The sequence below is a fragment of the Dipodomys spectabilis genome, unplaced genomic scaffold (assembly GCF_019054845.1).
Source record: "Dipodomys spectabilis isolate Male_0828 unplaced genomic scaffold, ASM1905484v1 ptg000207l, whole genome shotgun sequence".
Taxonomy (NCBI): domain Eukaryota; kingdom Metazoa; phylum Chordata; class Mammalia; order Rodentia; family Heteromyidae; genus Dipodomys; species Dipodomys spectabilis.
The window spans coordinates 8,690,667-8,717,213 of NW_024870884.1; the positions used below are offsets into that span (position 1 = coordinate 8,690,667).

General features: G+C 36.4%; 1 protein-coding gene across 1 annotated transcript in view; it reads right to left on the reverse strand.

Moving 5' to 3' along the window:
* Ctnna3 (catenin alpha 3) overlaps nt 1-26,547 on the reverse strand; it is a 1,268,549-nt gene that overhangs the window by 450,889 nt on the left and 791,113 nt on the right. The window contains exon 9 of the mRNA XM_042696520.1: nt 21,415-21,507. Coding sequence (XP_042552454.1) covers nt 21,415-21,507 — 93 coding nt within the window. The remainder of the gene's footprint in view (nt 1-21,414; nt 21,508-26,547) is intronic.

The following is a 26,547-nucleotide window of genomic DNA, read 5'->3' on the forward strand; positions in this document are numbered from 1 at the left end:
ATCTTGACAATGCTAGTCAAGACAATTTTCAATCTTGTCTTGCCTAAGAGGCTTTGAGAGAAAAACAAACTTGCCCCACATTCTACAGCTTTTAAGAAGCAGAAGTAACATTGGTTCACTCTTTCAGAAATTGCATTCCATCCTGTTTCCACTCCATGTGTCTTCACAACAGCCTTCCAAGTTCAGCAGGTAGGAATTATTTTTTGTTTTCAATGCGCAAGTAGGTCCTGGGGGAATGATGCCTGCTAACATCATATAACTATGACATGGCTGGATTTCTAAGCTGCTTGCCACTGTATCCTGTGAAGAAGAAAAATGAGAGAAAGAGAGAGTGGGGAAAACATGTGCCCCTTAAAATCAACAGATCTTATCCTCACAGCTGCAGAATCCAATGCTCTGGAGCCTTCAGCTAGGCTTAATATACAGCCTGAAAATATCCTTGGAAAATAACTGCGTTTGGTTGTAAGGTACAGTAAAGTTCAGTTGGACATCTCACCTATTAAGAGGTGCTAGGCTGCAGTGGGCCGATTGGCAAAGGAATTCTACTAGAAAAGTCAGAGAAGCATGGAGGAAAACACAGTACAAAGCAGTGTGCATACATGGGCCTCAATCTCTAGCGTTAGAGCTTGATTTCACTATGGTTTCAACAATTCCTCGTGGGAGATTCTGATTCAGAAACTTTACTCTGATCTGAAGTTTATAGACATTCCAGCTAATTCTCTTGTAAATAAATTGTGAACTTCCTTGGGAGGCTCCTGGATAAGGGTCTTTTAGTTAAGCTGCCAAAATGAAGCTTAAGCCTGGTTAGAGGAAAGCCAGACAAAAGTGGAGGCCTGAGAAGAATAGGAAAAGTCAGTTTATTCCATCTTTCTAGAGGTAGAAAATTACTCTAGTTAGGTGGTTCTGATAAAACTTTTCCATTTCTGATGCTTGATTATCAGGGTTCTAACAGCATTAATTTAATAAATACAATAATTATAAACTTGATTTCAGGTATAGTATTATAGAAGATTCAAAGAAAAGAGGCATGACTGAAATGAAGGTTTTTCTCTGAATTCCTTGCGTGGTGTATGAGCATCAGTCATTGTCACCAATTATCTCCAGCGCATTTGGATGGGGTTGAAAGGAGAGAGTCCTTGAGCCACCAATACCACAGCCACCAATTTCTGCGTAAATCAAGGAATAGAGTAAAAGGCTACCAACAATGTGTTCAAGTTGTACCTAGTTATAAGGATTTGGAGGTGGGACACTAGAGATGGAAAAGACCTTTGCCGGAAGCTAGCATTTGGTTGCAAGTAATAGAATGAATTTAGGTGCATAAAGTAGAAAACTCAACTCAGGTAGATTAACAGCAACATCAATTTATTAACTAAAATAACTGGGAGAAAATACCTGGTTGTATTTTCCAAGTGAAGACTGATTTGGCAGGTCAACAATATCACTTAAATATATTTTCATTTTCTTTCTTCCCAATCAATCTACTGTGATTTCTCAGTTTCATTTTGCCCTCAAGTCAGTTTCCTTTCTGGTTCCAAGAAAGCAGCTTATTAAGTCTTAGATTTGTCTGTGACTCTGAGTATATCATATTCAAAGAGAAGTGGAGGAAGGAGGTAGAATGCAGATGGGAGGAAAGTTTCAATCTGTGTCAGTACACAAAAGAGCCTAATAAGGATTAGTAGTCCCAAACTACCTCAAACAAATTAATGATAAGTGGCATGGATGCAGGAAACCCCCAGGAGTAACTCTTACATGACCATGTTCTTCTTTGCTGACAAATGTAAAGCAACTGATGGTTCTACGTATCAATGTGCAGCAATATCAGCAAGAGGCTTCTTCTACCAGCTAGAAAGCTAACATCTGCATGTGACCAGCTTAGCCAATCAAGTGATAAAACAACAATTCTTTTCAATACTTTCAAGAGTCAAATCCATACATTTAATTAAGGAAGAGCATACAAGTTGAGATGTGGTGATTGATATTAACAGGAATAATGGCAACTGCTCAATATGTTCTAAAACAGATGGTTTAACATGTTATGAGTTATCATTTGTCTCCCAGACTTCTGCCCTTAGATGAAAGCGCTGGAGGATAAACAATAGTGTGCACTAGATATAAAGGACTATGCCACACAAGTAGGGTGGATGTACACTCATGCATGCATTGTGCTGTTGGGGTCCTCATAATAAAACCCACTCTAGTTCCCTTTCCTTAAAAGTAATAAAGTAGAACAAAGTGAATTGCTTTCTTCATAAGGCAAACAAAGGAATATTGACAGGAGTAGCATTTTTTTTTCTGGTCGTGGAGCCTGAACTCTGGGCCTTGTCACTGTCCCTGAGCTCTTCAGCTCAAGGCTAGAACTCTACCAGTTGAGCCACAGTGCCACTTCCCTGCTTTTTCTGCTTATGTGGTGCTGAGGAATTGAACCCAGGGTCTCATGCATGCAACGCAAGCGCTCTACCACTGAGCCACCTTCCCAGCCCCAGGAGTGGCATTTTTTAATACAAGTCTTTAGTGGCAAAAGTTTAAAATATCAACAGTGGTGAACTGATACTTCAGAGATATTATTTTGATCAGTTCAATCATAATGTGAAATATTGTTATGTGTTTCAAATGTTTTATACTTGCATAAACCCTTTAAATGTTAAAGGTTTTCTAAAATTTGGAAATATTAGAGCTAGATAGTGTCTGGGGCCCAGTTCAATTCCACTGTTGCAAGGAAGACATGGTTTTAGCTACATTAGTTCAGAAACAAGACTAGAGCAGCCATTTCCACAAGAGAGGCTCATGTTAAACATTACAGGATGGAATAGGAGAAACCCTAGGTCTCCTTGGCTCAGGCCGAAATTTTCTGAATAGAGAGAAAAGAAAGGTTGGACAAATGGGATTGCATGAAGTTGCAGAGCTTCTGCATGGCAAAGGACATAGCTAGCAAGATCAATAGAAAGCCCATGGATTGGGAGAAGATCTTCACTAGCCATACAACAGACAAGGGTCTCATATCTAAAATATACTTGGAACTCAAAAAATTAAATCCCCCAACAACAAATCCTCAAAGAAACAACTGCCCAATAAGTAAGTGGGCTAAAGACTTAAAGAAAAACTGCTCTGAAGAAGAAAGAAGGATGGCCAATAGACACATGAAGAAATGCTCAACATCCCTAGCCATAAAAGAAATGCAAATCAAAACAACATTGAGATACCACCTCACTCCAGTTAGAATGGCAAAAATCAAGAAATCTAACAACAACAGATGCTGAGGGGATGTGGACAGAAGGGAACCTTACTTCATTGTTGGTGGGAATGTAAACTTGTTCAACCACTTTGGAAAGCAGTATGGAGGTTCCTGAAAAGACTTCACATAGAACTCCCCTATTACCCAGCAATCCCACTTTGGGGCATTTACCCAAATGTTTACAAACAAGACCACACTAAAGCTACCAGCACAACTATTTTTATTGCAGCATTATTTACCATAGCTAAGATATGGAACCAGCCCAGATGCCCCTCAGTAGATGAATGGATCAAGAAAATGTGGTATATATACACAATGGAATTCTATGCCTCCATCAGAAAGAATGACATTGCCCCATTTGTTAGGAAATGGAAAAACTTGGAAAAAATTATATTAAGTGAAGTAAGCCAGGCCCAAAGAAACATAGGTCCCATGGTTTCCCTTATTTGCAATATCTAGTATATGTATGAGTCAAGCAGAAAAGGTCAGATAATCTGATGTTAGGAAAACGAACCCTTAGATATGTATTTTAATGTTTTTTTCTTTCATGCATTTGTTTCTAACGGATTTATAAGATTATTTCTTTGTTGCTTTGTATGTCCCTCCCCCACAGTATGACCCCTGCTTTCACTATATTTGATGTCAGTATAACTTGTGTAGGAGATGGGGAAAAACAAGTCGTTTAAGGATACAGGTGGACCTCTTGCAACAATGAGAAGTACAAGTTGTCATGTCGAAAAGGAGCTTTCCAACGTTGGGGGGGGGGGTGTGTCGGGGAAGATTGGGTGGGGGAGGCTGGGAAGGGATGTGAAGGGTAAACAAAGGAGGAGGCTGCAATGCTTGATAAGAAATGTATGCATTATCCTGCCCATGTAATTGTAACCCCTCTGTACAGTGTGTTCACAAAAAAAATTTAAAAAAAAAGAAAAAAAAAGAGAGGCTCATGTTCCTTTTAGTTCTGATTTAGACAAATGTGAAACTATCCATGTAAGACGACAGGATACAGTAAAAGACAAGTCATATATGACATTTTAAGAAAGAAATCAAGATTATTCTAGCATTTATTCATCTATATATTTTAGGCCCCATAATCCACTTAGAACCTGATTAGTATCCTAGTAAATAGATATTTAAAAGCTAATGGTTAAAAAATGTACAGAAGTGAAAAACCAAATCAGAAAGCAAATCTTACATTTGATTTAGTGAAAGCAATACCGTTTGTTAAAATTGCTGCCATATTCATCTTTATTACATAGTCATGTAACTAAGGGATGATGTTAAAATTATATATATTTTGCTACATTTCTGAATAAAATGAACAACAATTGTAATTATAAGAAATTAAGAAGCCGTAATTATAAAAGTCATAAAATATACCATTAGTTGATGATGCATTTGGTTAATAGTGAAGGAGAAAAATGGCTTAGATATGTGCAAATGTAAAAGAAATAACATTATCAATATATTCAAAGCGCATAGGTTGTTTGTGAAAGCCAGAATTACAAAGGCTTAGTTCTCCATACTGAGGAATACTTAATATGGTTCATTGGATGGGGGGTGTTTTTAAATGAGAATTGTTTTTCCTGTCTCCTCTTATTAATAAAACAAAGACAACACTTTTGTTCTATTTTGCTGACACTGTTTTTTTGCAATGTGATTGCTGCTGAAGCAACATCATCTGTATCATTTAAAGAACTTGAATTGGCTCCTAGAAACATTTATAATTGCCCTTGCGAAAGAGAGCAGCCTCAGCAGGTTGGAAAATTACTGATCAGTGAACAAGTGCTTATTAAACACTCCAGGTTTGTGTTCAGAAAAATATGGAGTGGTATATAAGATACATATTTTCCCTCTTTTGGATTTTCAATGGGAAAGAGGCATTGGAAAATACAAATCAATGCACATGGAAAGAAGAATGATTAAACACTTCAGTTACTACATATAACTTACCAGTGTAATTACAAAACAGAACAGGAGAGATCAATAGAGTAGCCTGAAGATAAAATGAGAAAAATAAAGTCACAGGATCTTTAGTAATGGAAAATTCTTTTCTTGATCACATTCACCTATTTCTTTGGGCAGTCCATCCTACTACAAGTTGGACTGATAACCTCTCTATCCATCTACTCGTCTTCTGTTGATATTGTTTACTACCTTTAAATAGTTGTATAAAGCAGCAGTTTCCTGTTAACATGTCAGTTTATAAGTAGAATGTATCTTGATCAATGTCATCTATTTCAATCCTACCCATAACCTTAAGGAACCTGGTGAAAATAATACCAGGTGCATTAAATATTCTTACTGTTTATGGCTATCACTGCTCTCTCTACTATTCCTACCCTCTCCTCTTCATACTCTCTTTGACATCTGCTCATATATAGCTCTCTGTTTCTCTAGTTCCTCCTTGTGGAAGAACTTCCATGGAGCAATAACATTTCCTTATACTACCTCTTTATCTTATCAACCATGATAAAGATACCATTCATCATGCTATTTACCATTTTATGCTCTCCATACTTTGTCAATCCACTTAAATATAATATTCCAAATACTGTATTGGCTAATGAGAATGCACAGGAAAAAATATTATTCTCAACCAAGACACTGCATTTCTCTAGCAATAGACTATGTTAGCCTTGTTGAATCTATATCACCCTTTCAGCTCCTATAGAGAAGTGCCTGTGACCTTTTCATAAACTATGGTTAAGAAAACTTTAAGAACTTACAGATATTGAGGATGTATTAAATTTGAACTTAGCCTTTATTATAATTGCTGTTAAATGTTCCTTGTTGATTTCTGACTCATTCTTCTAGCTTGGCAAAATGGTGACTCATGACTCAGCCATACATAACATTAGCCTTTCCTTCTGTATTTATGTGAACCACAAATTTAATCACACTTCTGAAGTTGCAATGGACTGATAAAGTTGTACAATGTTTCTGTGAGAATATAAATGAGGGAATGTAAGGAAAATGTTTACCACAATGTTTGGAAAATAGATGTGCAATAAATGTTTGATCTTTTCCTTTCTTAATAAGTGCTAGAAAGGGATATTTCTCACTCCTCTAAAATCTCTGCTTTTTGCTTTTTGTCTGCTTGCCTGCTGCTTACTCAATAAAGTTCTGCCAAATTTTCCTCCAAAATATATACATATATATGTACATATGTGTATATATTTTTTTGAAAGGACAACATGAATTAAATACAGAATTTGCTTCAGGATAAGACTGATCTTTTGTTCTAAGGATTTGTTTAATTTGCTGGAATTTTCTCTAAACGCATTGACATTCAATTTCTCATTTTTCACCCTTACCACATATATATAATTAGAGACCTTGTCAAATTATATTAGTAAATATCTATCCTGTATAATGATGTATATGTTGCACAGGATATTTACGGAATATCAAAAGGGATGGAATTTTAAAAATGTGTTGAATAGGTCTCTATAAGGTTATAAACAAATACCTAAGAGCTTTAGTAAATCAAAAATGAAAGAATGAACATATATATACAATGAGAACTATTTGGTAATTATTGTGGGTTTTAAAGCATCAATGGGTTTGGAATTGATGCAGGAAGCAATAGTAACTGTCAGGTAACCCATCAAGGTGGAAGGAAAGAACAGAAAACACTAAAGAACCAACTCAGAGTTGATATGTCAGCCATATAAATTAGAAAACAAGTAATGTCATGAAGAGAATTAATGGAAGTGACAAGCTACATTAAAAGAATAGTGAAAGAGGAAACTTCTGGATTCATCAAATTTAAGAGATAAATAAAAAATGCAAAGAGAATTTTCAGATTTTTACTATTAGAAAATGCATCAAGAGAAAAAAGAACATATGTACAGTATGACAATTTTCATTCTGATAGTTCTGATAGTTCTCCATATCCTGGCCTTCAGCACTCATAACATCTGAGAACTACATTGGAAAAGCAACTTCAGAAGACACATCTTCAATCTACTGAATTTTCTAACAGTGGTGCATTTGAAAGTGTTCAACAATAAATTTTCTAAGATTTTTTTTCTCATAGGGCAGCATGGAGTCAAGAGATACTAGTGTGGTTTAGAAATTCACACTTCCCTAATTGAATACTGACTCCCTGTTTTCTCTCTTACCTACTCCAAGTACCATAAAAATGTACACCAGTTTATACATCTGCAGGCCAAAGACAGCCACTGCAAAGACGCTCTGAAAACTGTGTGTTTCTCTTATTTTCTTTTCTGGCAGCAAGTGGTAGCCTCAAATTGTTTTAGAAAATAAGTTTAAGGCTTTAAAGTAAGAACTTTTTCAGATTTCCAGTATATTTCCTAGATTTGTATTATGTCAGCTCAAATGTTGAAGTAAAGTTTCTGGCCTCTACTTTCCCCATCATTTAAATGTCTCCAATATATCATCAAAATCATCAAAATCATATATATATATATACACATATAAATATGAATATCACATATCTGGTCCCACAATCCATATATAAGAAGACCGTTGCAAGAATTAACTATAAGAACACCCCAAATGCATTAAGGATGGCATCTCTTGGACTCTCTTTCCAAGCGCATAAATGTGCCCTGTACAGAAGGCAACTAGATAGTCAGAACATATATGCATATTTAGAAGCAGATTCAGAGATTTAGTGAAACAAGGATAGAAGGAAAGTTGTTTATTTTGTGAGGTATTTAACTCATTTGTTTCCTCTATTAGGCAGAGTGACATATTTCTGTGACATACACATGGCAACTTTATTTCAAAAGAATTAGGTCAAAATAAGAGATTAAGTTTACTTCGAAAAAGTAAATGGTGCAATGTCTAATTTATACCATACCACTTCCTAAGACATTTGGCCTTCATTTTAGACCTAATTCATTTTTTGTCTATGGAACAATGACCTTACAGCTTCTAAAATCTCAGTACAGATCTGTTTCATTTCCCTTGGTCTGGTCCTGCCTGCTTCCTTTTATACTGGGTACATGTACTAATTTGTACCTCTAGTTGAATTGTTCCTAGTTCTCCTTACTCCATTCCCTACTGGGCAATCCAAAATGGCACATTTTATTCTATTGAACACAATCTATAAAAGCAGTTTTATTTGATAATGCTAAAAACAGAGGGGTTACAGTTATATAAGTCAGACAAAGAGTACATTTCCTTTTGGAAAATGTCACCTCTTCCCTCCTCTCTCTGTCTCAGGTTTTTCCTCTCATCTCGCCCACAAGTTCTATAGTTCATTGTCAACATATTGTCCAGAGAGTACCACTGATGCATTTGTTTAGCATTTCCAAGTAATGATGATGATGATGTAGTTTTATAACAGAAAATTACAGAGTGGATTACAAAAATTACAGAATGGAAAAATCATAATGGTTGGAAAAATAATAATTGATCTCTTCAAATTTATTCTTAAATCTATTTCATTACTAGTTTAATACTAACTCACAGAGGTCACTGCCCTAAACAGTTTATATCCCAAGAATCCAGAGGTCAGCTGTCAGTTTTGAGGTCTTGGCTTAGTATAATGCAGAGTTCGAAGTTTGGCCTCTTCAAGAGAATGCAGAAATTCTCTGAATTTCAATTGGGAGGTAGGGGTCAGTAGTGTTGTCAGTTAAAAATCACAGAAAATGGGAGCTCAGAGTTTTTCTGTAATCAGGCCATAATTTACAATCTTTCTCATAGCACAAGAAAAATGATGAATGATTGCTTGAATTTGTATAAGGTCATGTGGTCAGAGAAGTTGTCATTACAGGATATACAAGTTTTCAGGACATAAAGTCTCAAGTAGTATTTATATTAATCAAGGCAAGATTCTTAGGGAAAACATTTGCAGTTATTCTCTACTTTGTCAAAATATCCTAATGCTAATACATATTTCTTTCAGGCCTTTATTTAAAATAACATTCAAAAATATTGCTGCCAGCCAAACATTACCTTCTGCATGGAAGTATTTTAAGTTCTGTGTGTTTAAGCTTCACTTAGGTGTTAATTACTTACAAGCTCAGGATACCTTATTTACTTATTTAGTTTATAGTTCCAGGTGAAACATACTTTAGAGTATGGCTATAATATGCAACAAAGATTCTACAGATATAAAGCAATATAAAAAAAACTACTTCCATGTAAAATGTATGGCAGAAATGGTTGATAAATGTGGAGATCCTCCTAGGGACTGGGAAGGTGGCTCGGTGGTAGAGTGCTTGCCTTGCATGCCTGAGGCCCTGGGTTTGATTCCTCAGCACCACATAAGCAAAAAGAAAAAAAGCTGGAAGTGGTGCTGTGGCTCAAGTGGTAGAGCGCTAGCCTTGAGCTGAAGGGCTGAGGGACAGCACCCAGGCCCAGAGTTCAGGCCCCAAGACCGGACCAAAAAAAAAAAAAATGTGGAGATCCTCAATGTCTTCTGTTTCGATGATTAGATTTACTTCCAAATTCCTAGAAAAAAAATTGAGGGCAATAGTCTTGGTCTGTCTTCTCCTTTTTGCTATACTATCACTAGCAATTCTCTTAAGATCACTGATAACTCTTTAATTTCCAGCTGGAAGAGAGACTTACTGCTCTCCAAGTGACCTTACCTGAACATCTCCTATTGTAACTAAAGTTGGTGCTGAAGTACATCACCCAATAACCACACCTTACATCATGACGTTCCTCACTTTGCTGCTTGCTCAATTCTAGCTGCTGCTTCTCTCTGATATGTGGTTATGCCTTTGATCCTTCTGTGTAGGTTTTTTTTCTCTTTATCAATCTCACCCCACATTTCCATTTCAACTCTATTTCAATGGCTAACATAACTATGCTATCTTATAGCTGAACCCAAGGCATATTATCTCTCTTACTTTATCTGTGTATTTGTATACATAAATATATGATAGAGATGATATAAACATAGATGTCTTCCTAAATGTAGGGACATTTATGGAAAGATAGAGATACATGCATTTGTATGTATGTGTAGATACATCTACACGTATGTGTATACATATACATATATAAATATGTAGTTTGAATATATACACACATATTCTGGAGGTGACGCATTTTATTTCTAATTTTTCCTAATAGAGCCTTTATCTCTCCAAATGCTAACCTAAAATCCTCATATGTATCCTCTTTCAGAAACCTCCCTCCTCAAAATCATCAAATGTATATTCATGCTTGGTCAATCTATACCCTGCATTTTCATTTTTCTATCTTATAAAGTTTTTTGAACATTTCTTACCCAGATCCCGACTTCTTCAAATAACATATAATAATCTCTTAATTATTTTGGCCTCCTTCTTCTTCTAGTTTAATCAACAGAAGGCACAGCTGTCGTGGTGCCATTCGCAACCTGCAATTACTAAATCAAGTCTACTAAACCAAATCTAAATTATTTAACTTGGCAGTAAGGTTACCACCTTCTTTATCATATTCTCAATTTGAGTAGTTTTTTTTGTCATCCTGGAAAGCACTTAGAAATATGTGGAGGTATTTTTGAATGAATGTCCTGGAGAATTCTGAGTTCTCTGGCATGTCGAACCCCAACCACTGTGACTGTTCACACAACAAAGAATCACTCCACTCAAAGCATCAAGAGTTCATCTGTTAAGAGATAATGTGGCAGAAGCAGACACAATCACTTAACTTGTACAATCTCTTTTCTAAATTTCCCATCTCTTTTATCTAACATGTCTTCTTTATGTTTTGCCAAATGTCTAAACCTTACATATCCTGTGAGACCTGGGGAAATATCACTTTTCTGTAAGTTCCATCTGACTCCCCTGAGGTGAATCTCTAATTCTCACAATATTTCAAGCTATTTCTTTCTAACACCACTTCATTTCTAGTACACTCTCCCTCTGAACTTAACGTAAGCAAAGCTTCCCGCTAGATTCCCTCCATGATTTCAACATTGTCTAGACTGGCACAAATCTTTTATATTGATATGGTTGATGTTATCCCACACTAGTAATGTTGGTATTGTATTGAGACCACACTTAAAATGAAAGTAGGAAAAGAATATATAATCTCTGGGTTGTGATTGTTTCCTTAGCTTTCATGTTAAATCATAGCTCTTTGCTTTTGGGTCATATTTATGTTTTCCCTCCCTTAAAGTTTCTCACCACAACTTCAATTTCTTCTTCCAGAACATATTTACCTTTCCTCACATTTTTCTTTTAGTTGAACTCAGACCTTAAGACTTCAGAACTACTCTAGTAGGTTTTGCTTCAACCCTTACTCCCTGAACCTGGCTCAAGCTACCTTTATTTCCTGCCAGAAAGTGGTCAGTATATAGTGAGTTAGTTCATTCGTTCGTTAGTTATTTAGTCAGTTGTAGGGCTTGAGATCTGGGCCTAGGTGCTCTTCCTCAGCTCTTCAGCTCAAGGCTAGTACTCCACCACTTGAGCCACAGCACCACTTCTGCTTTTCTGAGTGGTTTATTGGAGATAAGAGTCTCACAGACTTTCCTGACCAGGCTGGCTTTGAACAGCGATCCTCAGATCTCAGCCTCCTGAGTAGCTAGGATTATAGGCATGAGCCACCGACATCCGGCTTAGTACATATTTTTTGAATGAAGAGACACCTTGGAGTGAGGGGAATGGAGTGACAAGTCCTGGAGACAGGACACAGAATGACGATGATACAAAGGAGGAGAAAGCAGCGATGCTGATAATGCCCTTGGACATCAGCATTCTCCACAAACATCATGGTATCACCAAGATGAAACTGCTCCTGTATTTGGAATCTGGTGTCACTCCAGTTATGCCTGAGGATCAACCATTTAACTATGATTAACTAAAAAAATGCTTATTTTAAACTTCTTATATCATAAAATGAATGTATAATCTATTGCCTTTTATGCCATTCTCTGAAGATAAAATAAACAAACCAGACAGAATTGTAAAGAGCTTGTCAGTAATTGTGTGTGTGTGTGTGTTCTGGTATCCTTAGATGTTGATGATGATAATGATGATGATGATGATGATGATGATGATGATGATGATGATGATGATGATGATGACAATGACATCATCATCACCAACTCAAAATTAAAAAGAAAATGTTTCTCATGCATATTTAGAGAAATGCTTAACAGATATGACATCTTGCAATCAAAACAAAAACAAAAATAAAAATAAAAGTATATATATCCAGACATTTTCACTTTAGAACATGATGGCCCAGTGCACTCACCAAAGCATGCACTAAATAGAGAAAGCCATCACCACTTAATCAGAACAAGCTCCTACAGCAGCAGAGCAATCCTATCTGCACAGAGGGAGAGAGAGCCACTCAGTTTAGATGACTGACACTTCAGCAGACACACTGTCGTACTGGAAATGTTTATTACTTTGATTAGAAATCGGGATTTCTATACTTCCCAGATGACAAGAAAGAATTGGTATGAGTGTTGCCTTTCAGCAATTATCTGCCATACAAAAGATTTAAAATAAAAGGTCATTCAGGCATAACCATCCAGTTGATAAACATGCATTGAGTACATGCATGAAACATTATTCCTAGAACAATTAATAGAACGAAGTTTCCTTTCCTTATAGATATTATAGTTCCACATTTATATACTAATATATGATGGCTCAACATATGCCATTTCTCTTAAAATGTTTCTATGTCTAAGATAAATTTGTCTTTCTTCCTTATTCTTTATATCCAATATGAAGCCCTATTAGACAAAATTTATTTATTACTTTTGTGCAAACCCTGGAGCTTGAACGCAGGGCTTGGTGCTCTCATTTGGCTTTTTCACTCACTGCTAGTACTTCACTTTGGACTTTTTGGTTGTTAATTGGAGATAAGACACTCACAGTCTTTGCTTCCCAGGCTGGTTTCAAATTGTGGGCCTCAGAGCTCAGCCTCCTGAGTAGGTAGAATTATAGGTGGGGAAGCACCAGTTCCCACTTGGAGAATGTAATCTATGTGTTCTAAAAGCAACTCAGAGGAAAGCTGGTTTACTTTGTTCAGGTCATTGGGTAGCAATTAAGGAAAGGGATGGATGGAAGAAATTATAACATTGCAGAGCTAGGTATTTATTCAAATTAGCACCTGACACAGCAGCTCATAGCTACTTGGGAAGCAGAGAACAAGAGGACTGTGGTCCCAAGTCAGCCCAAGGCAAAAACTTTCATGAGACTCTATCTCAACAGGAGTAACTGTGCATCATGCCATGGGACAGTCATCCAGGCTGCAATGGAAAGAATAAATAACAGGATTTGGATCCAGGCTAGCTTTGATGGAAAAGTAAGAAGCAAAAGCCTAGTTAAAAATGGGTCTCAGAACTTAGAACATGGAAAAACCTCCCACACTGCTGGATTGGAAGGATCAACATCGTGAAAATGGCAATACTTCCCAAGGCTATCTACAAATTCAATGCAATACCCATCAATATTCTAACCTCACTCTTCAAGGAAATAGAAAAGGCAATCCAAAAATTCATATGAAACAATAAAAGACCCTGAATAGCAAAAATGATCCTTAATAGAACCATGCTGGAGGAATATCAATACCAAATTTCAAACTCTACTACAAAGCCATAGTAATCAAAACAGCTTGGTCCTGGCACAAGAACAGACCTCAGGACCAATGGAATAGAATTGAAAGCCCAGAAATGAACCCACAGAGTTATAGCCACCTAATTTTCAATAAGGAAGTGAAAAAAATAGAATGGAAGAAAGACAGCCTCTTCAGTAAATGACACTGGCAAAACTGGTTAATCACTTGTAGAAAAATGAAGCTAGATCCTTATATACCACTCTGCACCAGAATTAACTCCAAATGTATCAAAGACCTCAGAGTCAAAGCAGACACTCTGAAAACATTACAGGACAGAACAAGAGAAACCCTAGTTCTCCTTGGCACAGGCCAAAATTTTCTTAATAGAGACCCAGAATCACAACAAATCAAAGATTGGACAAATGGGATTGCATGAAGCTGCAGAGTTTCTGCATGGCGAAGGACATAGCTAGCAAGATCAATACAAAGCTCAGGGATTGAGAAATCTTCACTAGCCATACAACAGACAAGGGTCTCATATCTAAAATATACTTAGAACTCAAAAAATTAAATTCACCAACAACAAATCCTCAAAGAAACCACTGCCTGATAAAAAAGTGGGCTAAATACTTAAGGAGAAATTTCTTTGAAGAGGAAATAAGACTGGCCAATAGAAGCATGAAGAATGCTCAACCTCTCTAGCCATTAAAGAAATGCAAATCAAACAACATTGAGATTCCACCTAACCCCAGTTAGAATGGCTATAATCAAGAACTCTAATAACAACAGATGCTGGAGGGAATATGGCCAGAAGGGAACCCAACTGCATTGTTGGTGGGAGTGTAAACTTGTTCAACCACTTTGGAAAGCAGTATGGAGGTTCCTCAAAAACTTCACATAGAGCTCTCCTACGACCCAGCAATCCTACTTTTGGGCATTTACCCATACGATCACAAACAAGACCATACTACAGCTACCAACACAACTATATTTATTGCAGCATTATTTACCATAGCTAAGATATAGAGCCAACCTAGATGCCTCTCAGTAAATGAATGGATCAAGAAAATGTGGTATATATACACAATGGAATTCTATGCCTCCATCAGAAAGAATGACATTGCCCCATTTGTTAGGAAATGGAAAGGCTTGGAAAATATTATATTAAGTGAAGTAAGCCAGGCCCAAAGAAACATAGGTCCCATGGTTTCCCTTATTTGCAATAACTAGTATATGTTTGGGACAAGTAGAAAAGGTCAAAAGCTATGTACATATGACCAGATAAGATGAAGTTAAGCAAAATGAACCCCAAGATAGGGACACAAGTGGTTTTTAGTTTGTTGCTATTGTTGCTAATGTATTTATAAGGTATCATGTGATTTTTTTTGTTGCTGCTTTGTATGTGCCTCCCTCAGGTTTCACCGTATTTGAGGTTGGTATAATTGGTGGAAGAGAAGGGCAAAAACAAAACGTTTAAATAGGGATACAGGTTGACCCATTGTAACAATGAGATGTACAAGACACTGTTGGAAAATGAACTTTACAATTTAGGTGGGGGTGGGGGATGAGTGTAGTTGGGGAGGTGGAGGGAAGGGATGGTAGAGAAAAAACAAAGGAGGAGACAGCAATGCTTCATAAGAAATGTACTCATTACCTGGCTCATGTAACTGTAACCTCTCTGCCCAGTATTTTCACAATAAAAACCTTATTAAAAAATGTGACTAAAAGGCCAGAGCTGGCCGGGCACTGTTGGCTCATGCCTGTAATCCTAGCTACTCAGGAGGTTGAGATTTGACAGTCACCGGTTCAAAGCCAGCCCGGAAGGAAAGTCCATGAGACTCTTATCTCCAATAAACCATTCAGAAAAGCAAAAGTGGTGCTGTGGCTCAAGTGGTAGAGTGCTTGCCTTAAACTGAAGAGCTCAGGGACAGTGCCTAGGCCTTGAGTTCAAGCCCCACGCCTGACCAAAAAAAAAAAAATGTGGCTCAAGAGGTATATGCTCTGACTGAGAAGCATGACCTCGAATGTCAAACCCTGCAGTGACACTAACTCTTCAAAAAACTCAATGGTCCCTATATCATGTCACTACATAAAATAGGTAGAGTCACATAAATTGATACTTTTCTGGATTTTTCAGTCCAAATTTTTTTCATTTAAATAAGAACGATAAGATAAGTTGATGTTAGGGGAAATGAATCCCAAGATAAGGACTCAAATGGTTTTTCTTTCTATTGTTTCTAACATATTTATAAGATATGTCTTTGTGCTTTGTATGTCCCTCCCGCACGGTATAACCCCTGCTTTCACTGCACATGATGTTGATATAATTTGTGGAGGGGAAGGGAAAAAACAAATTGTTTAAATAGGGATACAGGTGGACCCATTGCAACAATGAGATGTACAGGTCGTTATGTCGAAGATGGCAGGTGCGGCAGGGAGGGGGATGGAGGGGATGGGGGCAAAGTGAGGGGGGGGGGGAGATGGGAAGGGATGGGAAGGGGAAACAAAGGAGGAGGCAACAATACTTGTACTTATTACCTTGCCCATGTAATTGTAACCCCTCTGTACGGTATTTTCACAAAAAAGGAAAGAAAAAGAAAGAAAGAAAGAAAAAAAGAAAGAAAGAAGAAAGAAAGAAAGGGCAATGGATACAGTAACAAAACTAAGATGAGATTGAACTTTTTTTTTGTCAACCAGGAAATAAAAATGTGAAAATCTTGTATCAACTTTTTTTTTCATAAGTCAAAGGTTTTCACTGAGTAATAAATAGACAGCACAAAAATTCAGAAGAAACATTTAAATATATTTTGGTTTGTGAGGAAAACCTAAGTACCCTGACTTAATTTCATTGTAGGCCATAAAATGCTTTCATAAATACCCATGTCTAGAATTCACTGAAGTAGGTAACAAATGTCCCTTTAATGCCAATGCTTAGGGGGCTTTTGATGGGCAATGTTTTTCCTATGACCTTTTACAGTAGATTTTATTTAAGCTAAGGTCTTAAGTTCATACTTATTCAATTCCTGCCTTCAAATCCTAATCTAAATTAGAACCTTGAACTCAATCTTTCTGAGCTTTGTGCCAGATGTTAATATAAAATGTTGACTTTTTAAACATCCTCTCAAGTGACTTGTTAGAATAGAACACAGATTGAACTTAATCACTCTGCCAGGACAAGTATTAATGTTCAAACAGCTACATAGTACTTGAGAACACTAGGGTCCAGATCATGTTCACTTATTTCTCTACAAGGCAGGCCCATTAAAGGGGCTCAGTATTGGGTATTAGAACACCTCTATATAATGGTTGAGTCCAATAGCCTCTTTCTTTCAGTAAAATGTCTACCTATTGAGAAATTCTAAATCTTTCCTTCTAAAAATAGTTCCGTTTGTCAGGATAGGTCTGCGAAAATTATATTAAGTGAAGTAAGCCAAGCCCAAAGAAACATAGCTCCCATGGTTTCCCTTATTTGCAATATCTAGTATATGTATGAGTCAAACAGAAAAGGTCAGATAAGGTGATGTTAGGAAAATGAACCCTAAGATATGTATTTTAAATGTTTTTTTTTCTTTCATGCATTTGTTTCTAACGCAATTATAAGATTATTTCTTTGTTGCTTTGTATGTCCCTCCCCCACAGTATAACCCCTGCTTTCACTGTATTTGATGTTGGTATAATTTGTGGAGGGGAAGGGGAAAAACAAGTGGTTTAAATAAGGATATAGGTAGACCTGTTGCAGCAATGAGAAGTACAAGTTTTCATGTCGAAAATGAACTTTACAACTGGGGGGGAGAGGGAGGATGGGAAAGGATGGGAAGGGATGGGAAGGGTAAACAAAGGAGGAGTCTACAATGCTTGATAAGAAATGTACTCATTATCTTGCCCATGTAATTGTAACCCCTCTGTACAGTATTTTCACAATAAAAAAAATAAAATTTTTTTAAAAAGCTACAAAAGACAAAAAAGAAGGATAGATCTGAGACAAATGTTGTCTACACTGTGATAAAATTTGTATCTTTCATGATTCTCTCATCATTCTGCTCACGATTCTGCCTTGTCCCTCAGGGCCCTTCACAATTGGTCTTTCAACATCACCTGTAAAGATCTGATGGCAGTAATCATGTTTCTCCAAGTCTTGCCTTTTCCTGGCTAAAAATTCTCTGCTGCTTTTTTGAGGTTTTCATACAACATTGTTTCAAGTCTTGTCACCTTTTCAGATATCACTTGCTAAATACACTTCAAGTGACAGGTTTGGGGTTTGTTTGTTTTTTTTTAAGTATACCATATGTAACTGGGCAAAACATCATAGCTATAATCTTTCAGGCTCAGTAAGAACCAGAGTGACTAAACACACTGCAACCTGGATGAACTGAATTGTACTTAACCAATAGGAAGTAAGTGATGTCTACCCAACTCCTCCTGACCCAGGGTTTACCGGACTCGCTCACCTTGTGATTTCATCTTACCTCAGTAATAGTAGCCATTATGAAGAACAGGAAAAACAACTTATGTTGTTGGGGATGTGCAGGAAAAGAAAAAAACATTGTTGGTTGACTGTTCAAAAAGAAATGTACTCAATACCTAACTTATATAACTATAACCTCTCTGTATTACCTCTACAATAAAAAAAAAAGTAAAATATAAACTAGTGCCAATATTGGACAAGGCAGTTTGAAGATTCCTCAAAAAATAAGGAAGGAAGAAGAAGAAGAGGAAAGAAGGAAGGAAGGAAGGAAGGAAGGAAGGAAGGAAGGAAGGAAGGAAGGAAGGAAGGAAGGAAGGAAGGAAGGAAGGAAGGAAGGAGAGAAGGAGAGAGAAAGAATGAACAAACTACTATATGATCCAGTGATATCACTTTTAGGCATTTATCCAAAAGATTACCATTTCAGACACAATAAAGACACATAATACCCATGCTCATTGCTGTACTATTCACCATAGCCAAGTTACGGAGAGAGCTTAGATGACTATCAATGGACAAATACATCAAGAAAATGTCAAGGGGAGGGAATGACTGGAGAGAGAAAAAGTGAGCAAATATAGTCATCATATTCAATCTACATATGTGAAAATAGAACTCAGTTAACTTTGCCGAGATGGGTAGGACTTGGAGATATAGGAGAAAAAGATGAAAGAAGTAACAATGGTCAAGATGTACTGTACTCATGAACTGACATGCTGAATTAAAACCACTTTGTACAACTACTTACAGATAATAAAAAAAATTTTAAAGTGATTTAAAAACTGGGTTATTTTTAGAAATATAATATATATTATATGCAATATAATATATAAAACACCTACTTCTGATTGAGAGTCCTAAAAGCAGTAAAATGAAATGCAAAAATGTTTTTTGCTCTTTGTTCTCCCATCCACCTTCCTGGAAGCAACAACTATCAAAACTCTCATGAGAATGTTGTGAAAGTTTTCCCATGAATACACATATCACTTGACTTTTTTCTTTTTTGTTTTCACACGAAGCATTGTGTGTGTGTGTGTGTGTGTGTGTGTGTGTGTGTGTGTGTGTATTCATCTGAGGTTTTCCCTTTTTATCACTTATTTTGGATATCTTTCATCCCTCAAAAACATAGAACCTTGCATCTTTTGGATTGAAAAATTCCAAGAAAGACAAGTGAACAGAGCAAATTTCAGGGGAGTTGACGTACTATCATAAGTAGCATTGAACATTCTCTGCTGACAGACATTTGGGATGTTTCAAGCTTTTGTGATTACAGAAAATTCTACAGGAATAATACTCTCACAGACTTTTGTTCAACCCTGTTGAAAAGTGGCAAACAATATAGGCAAGTCACATAATTGACAATTACATCGTTGAGAAACTTTTGTGGGAGAAATAGTTCTCCCTAATGATCAGAAAATACCAAATCAAAACCAGTGAGATATCTGTAATGTCCTTCATGGTGGAAAGATATTATAAAAGTTCACAGCATCAGTCAGGTACCTGTGGCTCACGCCTGTCATTCTAGCTACTCAGGAGCATAAGATCTGAGTTTAGTGGTTCAAAATCAACTTGGGTAGAAAAGTCCTTAAGACTCTTATCTCTAATAAACCACCTGAAAACCAGAAGTGACACTGTGGCTCAAGTGGTAGAGTGTTAGCCTTGAGCTGAAGAGCTGAGGGACAATGCACAGGCCCAGAGTTCAAGCCCTATGACCGACACACACACACAAAAACTAAACAGCATCAAGTTTTAGCCATGGTGTAGATATGAGAACTCTTGAAGCTATTTTAGAAACCTCATTGCCATATTGTGGTCCATGTGAGATGTTATTAAAAATTGACATCAGTGAGAGCTCCCAGTTGGGACCCTCTAGGTAATTCTTTTTTTCTTAATCAACATTAAGCTCAAAAAGCAAAGTCCTTCATTTTTTGATGTTCTTAGAAATGAAACTGTCAGCATAGCAATTCAAGAATTTAACACATGGTATTCTTTTAGAAGAAAAAGAGAAATTAATAGACATCCAAAGACTTGAAGTCCTTAATCACTATTATATTTCACATCCTGATACAATTTCTAGTCTTTTTTATTATTGTGAAAATACCATACAGAGGGGTTACAATTACATGGGGAAGATAGTGAGTACATTTCTTATCAAGCATTGTTGCCTCCTCCTTTGTTTACCCTTCCCATCCCTTCCCCTCCCCACCCTCCAATCCCCACACCCCCCTACCACCACCACCACCCCATTATGTCGAAAAATGAACTTTACAATTTCTCCTCTTTATTAGGAAGTACCCACACTATTTTCCGCCTCTTCTGAGTCAAGAGTGTTTAAAGCTGCCCTTTTACTACCTTTATGTAGATTCTGATTCAGGGCTATCGGTCAGTAAAAAATCATTCTATTCAAATAGATTGCTCTTCAGAATTTAAGCAACTCATGAATTACTGATAAGAAAGCATTTCTCTCTAGCCCATAACATCACAAGAAATAATTTCTATTATTTCAAGTAGTAAAAGCTTGCACAAATTTCCAGATACCAGTGGATCACTCCTGTAATGCTAGCTGTTCAGGAGGCTGAGATCTAAGGATCATGGTTCAAAGCCAATACTCCTAAACAGCAAAACTCAGGGACAGCACCCAGGCTCTGAGTCAACCCCAGAATTCCCCCAACCACACATACACAAAACTTGGATGGAGATATATACAGTTACTGAATTTTGGGTCAGCATCTTGTTTTATCCCTTTAAACAACTACTAATTAAAAAATCTACCCAAATAAAATTTAATTTATCTAGTTGCCAATTTGCTCATCTATAAAATAATGGACTCTACTTTGACAAGACCATTTAATGATCTAACATTCTTCCATTTATAATACAGACTAAGTTTTATATAAATTTTATAAAACAGATACCCCTCTCCATTGCTTCTTTTCTTTGAATTTAGTAAGCTAGGTAAATAAATAAGCCTATTTATCAGGATTCAATGTGTCCATTTTCAATATATTTCCAGACTTACAAATTTTCTCACAAATTTTCAGACTGGAAGATCTTTAATTCCAGCATCAACTCAGGTCTAAAGAAGCCAGCTCATTGATCAAGGAGAGAAAAAAAATGATCTTGGAACAAAATTCTACCTTCTGTGTTTAAAATACTTGAATATATTCCAATATGTATAAAATCCTGAAGAATTATACATTGTTTCATAAAAGAGCCAGGAAAATAGTTTGCATACCTGTGGACATAGAGTTTCCAAGTGATTGGCTGCGACTCTGACAATTTTGACTCCATCTTCATTTGTTGACATGGAACAAGCAAGATTTGCCACCTTAAATACAATTGAAAATGATGGAAATTGTTTTAGCTCATCAGGGAAATACAGAAGCATTTGTTATCCAGGACAAGTAAGAACATGCACACCTTCCTTGAAAATTCAGTGACAAACAGCATTTTTATAAATGTCACTGGTGTCTGTTATGAAATAATTCTGAAAAATCTATTAAAATGAGTAACAACAAAGGCCTTCGAGAACTGTGCAAGCTAGAAAGGAAATACTAGGGAATGAGTCAGGAAAGCCTCTTGGTACCATCGAATCCATAATGAGAAGCTCTTAAGGGACTAGAATAAAGAAGTTTATCTATGGATAGAATGCTAATAGGTTCTTGGAATCTACTATGATTGTGGTCTATTTTAAGTTTGTAATTGGTTTATTATTTCCCAGAGGTCTGTTATGCATACTTAAGTTACATTAAGCATAGCTATATCCTATTCATGTTTTATTCAACATCAAATATGCTCCCCAGCTGGACAAATACAAGATAATTAAATATTTCTCCCCTGGTCTTGATTTTCTATTATAACTTAATGAGCACTCTCTGACATTCTGGCAGTGAATTTGATTCAAGCGTCAGTGACACCCAAGTTTCTTTTATATTATGGCTTTTGAAACTTAGATACTCTTCCAGTGACATGGGCATTCTTTTAAATAATTACCATAATGTCTATTACCAAAAGCCAATATTTACAAGTTCATAAGACAGGCTAACAAAGAATGTGAGGTGTTTTTCCTCTTTCTTTGAGCTCTAATAATGGTCAACATTCCTCTTGATAGCCAATCAGGGTTTCTGTAAAGAGGTAACCTTTCCCTGCTCGTGAACATCTTTCACTATCTATCATAGCCATCAGACACTTTTCCCACAGTAATTTTTATAACTTTTCAAATATGTCTGCTGTTTTCTATATACAATGCATATATCTTTTTACTCCTCAACTCCAAAATACATTCAGTTGCAGAAAAAAACACATATTCATTTCATGTATCACAAGTGTACAATAAAGAGATCTTCAGGTCACCACTTCAAGAGTACTACAAAATGATACTTGAATAGATTTACAGTGTCTGCTTTTTATAGCATTCCTTTTAATAATATGTCAATAGTGGAACAACTCCTTGTTTTGCTTTTATACATAATAAAGTAACAGCCATACATTATTTAGCTGTGGAAGGGCATTGTTCACTTTATTAATGTACATGGAAATGGCTAACTTGAAAAGGTATTTTGTTGGCTTGAAGGTCACAGTGCCTCAACTTTCCTATCTGACGCATAATTAGCACATTTGTGAGTTACTTGAAAAGGGCAACAGTCTCTGTACAGACCTCCTCAAACCTCATTCATGATAGTACAACTCAGCAGACTAATTGCTTTAAAATGTATTTATATTGCATTGGTAGAAAATCTCTATTGGTAAATGTGGGCACTGTTCATAAATCACTGGCTCAATTTGTTGATCAAACTAAAAGAAACTCAATGAATCCAAAAGCTTAAAGTTATAGATGGGCCCTATGTAGATATTCCTTTTATTTAAAAAAATGTATCCTATTTCACTTCTTGGCCCTTTTAAAAGCAGATATTACTGCTTTAGACATTTGTTATATTAAGTACAAATAGGTTAAATGACTAATGTAATATTGAAATTTTAAGTACAGTTTATAAAGTTACTCCTTATATTCAAAATTTTCTATTCAATGATCATACTAACAGTATTTATGAATTCTCTCATCTAATGCCTATACATGTCTGGATTTCAGAACTTCTTAACCGAACTATTCCGTGTCAACTAAACTTTCTAGATAATCAAGTACTATGGGAAGATCTAAGTGAGTTTAATATTTTTGTACAAAAAAAGGTTGAATTTATTTGTTCATTTATTTGCACTACTTGGGGTTGAAGTCAGAACCTCCATTTTCTGGGAATGTGATCTACCACTGAACTAAATTCCCAACTATCTTTATGTTTCTTTAGCTTTAAATATTTTTCAGATAGTAGCTCATGTTCTCGCTCAGGAGAACCATTTCCTACCTATGCCTTTGGTACAGCTAGGATTACTATCATGACCATCCTTGGTCAAAAATTGAAATTATAAAGAATAATTCTGTAAAAATGCAGAAAAGATAAGTGGCAGAATAGAATATAAAATCCATCAGAATAAAATACAAAAGTTGGTTTTTATTTCTCCCTTTTTCAAGGACTAGAATTTGAATCAAGGCCTCATACATCCTAGACAGCAGTTCTACCACTTCAAACATACTTGCAGCAATTTTTTTTTGCTTCAGTCATTTTTCAGCTATTTCTTACTTTTTGACTGTACTGGAATCAGATTACAATCCTCCTCTTAATGTTGCCTGTGTAGCTGGGAATACATGCAGGAGCCAGCATGCTATTCCTTCTTCATTTCTGATTTGAATGTTTAATAACCTATTTTTCAACATGACATCAATAGCAGAATGAATGCCTAATTTGTTTTATTTTAATCTTTTATTGTAAATATACTGCACAGAGGAGTTATAGTTATATGAGTAAGGTAATGAATACATTTCCTATCAAGCATGTTACCCCTCCCTTGTTTTATCCCTACCATCCCTTCCTATCCCACCTCCTCAGCACCTCCCTCCCCCAACCCTGAAGTTGTAAAGTTTATTTTCAACATAGTGTCTTGTACATCTCATTGTTACTATGGGTCATCTGTATCTTTGTTTCAGCATTTTGTTATTTCCCTTACCCTCCCCAAATTAGAAAAATGTATATACAAGATGCAGGGAACCAGAATAAAATACAGTGACAACAAGGGTTATACCATAGGGGGAAGAACATACAAAAGAAACAAAAAATCACATAGTTCGTTAAAAACAGCAGCAACAAAGATAAAACCTCTCGTGTCCCTATCTTGGGGCTCATTTCACTTCACATCATCTTATATGGTCATATGTACATAAGCTTTTGACCTTTTCTGCTTGTCTGGTAAGATTATCCTAGATGTGTATTAGCTATTGCAAATAAGGAAAACCATGGGAGCTATGTTTCTTTGAGTATGGCTCACTTTACTTAATATAATTTTTTCCAAGTATTTCCATTTCATAACAAATGGGGCAATGTCATATGGGGCATAGAATTCCATTGTAAATATACCACATTTTCTTGATCCATTCATCTACTTAGGGGCATCTGGGTTGGTTCCATATCTTAGCTATGGTAAATAATGCTGCAATAAACATAGGAGTGCTTATAGCTTTAGGATGGCCTTGTTTGTGATCGTTTGGGAAAATGCCCAGAAGTGTTATTGCTGGGTCAAAGGGGAGCTCTATGTGTAGCCTTTTGAGGAACCTCCATATTTCTTTCCAGAGTAATTGAACAAGTTTACACTCCCACCAACAATGCAGTAGGGTTCCCTTTTGGCCACATCCCCACCAGCATCTGTTGTTATTAGATTTCTTAATTATAGTCATTCTAGCTGGGATGAGGTGGAATCTCACTGTTATTTTGATTTGCATTTATTTTACAGCTAGAGAAGTTGAGCATTTCTTCATGTGTCTATTTGCCATTCTTATTTCCTCCTCAGGAAAGTCTCTCTTTAAGTCTTTAACCCATCTTTCTTTGAAGATTTGTTTGGGGGCAATTTAATTTTTTGAGTTTTAAATATATTTTAGATATGTGGCCCTTGTTTGTTGTATGCCTAGTGAAGATCTTCTCCCAATCCCTAGGCATTCTATCTATCTTGCTAGCTATATTCTTTGCCATGCAGAAGCTCTGCAGTTTCATGCAATTGCATTTGTCCAACCTTTCTTTGATTTGTTGTGTTTAATATTAAGAAAATTTCGGCCTGTGCCAAGGAGCCCTAAAGTTTCTCCTATTCCTTCCTATAATGTTTTCAGGGTGTCTGTTTTTACTTTGAGGTCTTTGATCCATTTGTAGTTGGTTCTGGTGCAAGGTGATATATAAGGATGTAACTATTTTAGTCTTCCTCTGGTGTTTTACCAACTTTGCCAGAACCATTTACTGAAGAGGCTGTCTTTCTTCCGTCATATTTTTTGACTCCCTTATCTAAGATTAGGTGGCTATATGTGTGTAGGTTCACTTCTGGGTAGGGTCTTACTTTTCTCTTGGCACAAAACATGGCACCCTTTATTCCCTAACTTATGATCTGAGTTGAGAAACTCCCTGCTGTGGGTGTTGGCCTTGTAGAAATCTACCACATAGGCTGGTTCTAACCCTCACTTTCCATCAAGATCAAAAATTTTCTCAAAGCTGACTTTTAAGAATGGCTCAGTAGTGCCACAAACAGAGAAAGCTATAAAGCAAATATCTGGAAATTAGAAAATTTCTCAGTGACCCTTAGATAAACATGCAATTGTACACATTAACTCCACTTTTCATCATTATTTGGTCCAAATCCGACACCAGGATTTGACTTGCAGTGTACTATCAAAGCCTGCCATGTTTTAACATCTCCATTTCAAGTTTCTCTGAAGTCTCTGGAGCTCCAGTCATCCTCAGTCATCTGTGACAACTGACATGGAATCACTGTGAGGAACACCTACACTATTTGGACAGCTGCTCATCACACCTCATGCAGTCTGTCACTACGAAGTTCCTGTACAGGTTTTTACCTGCAATGTTTGATTTGTTAAGAACACGAGGCAAGTTTTGATGCTTGATGAGATTTTTCCTTGCGGCACATGCACTGCACAGACTTTACATTATTAATTACAGCATCCTGTTACCGAGCATCATAACTCTCCATGAGGTAGAAAAGGTCATTATCTCATTTTCAGGCTTATTCCTCTCTGGCAGATGGTCATACAAATCCTATGTAAACATTTCCAGGGACAGAGAATTCAGTGTATTGTAAGGCAACAGATTCCCACTGCAGGACAGTCCAAAATTACAATGTTATATATACAATGTTTTATAAAGAGGTGGAATTTTTCAACAATGTTTTTATAGTGGTCATAGATTACAGGTGCTACATATATTCAATAATAGAGGTAAAATGAGACCCACATGACCTTTGTTTCATTAATTCTCTACCT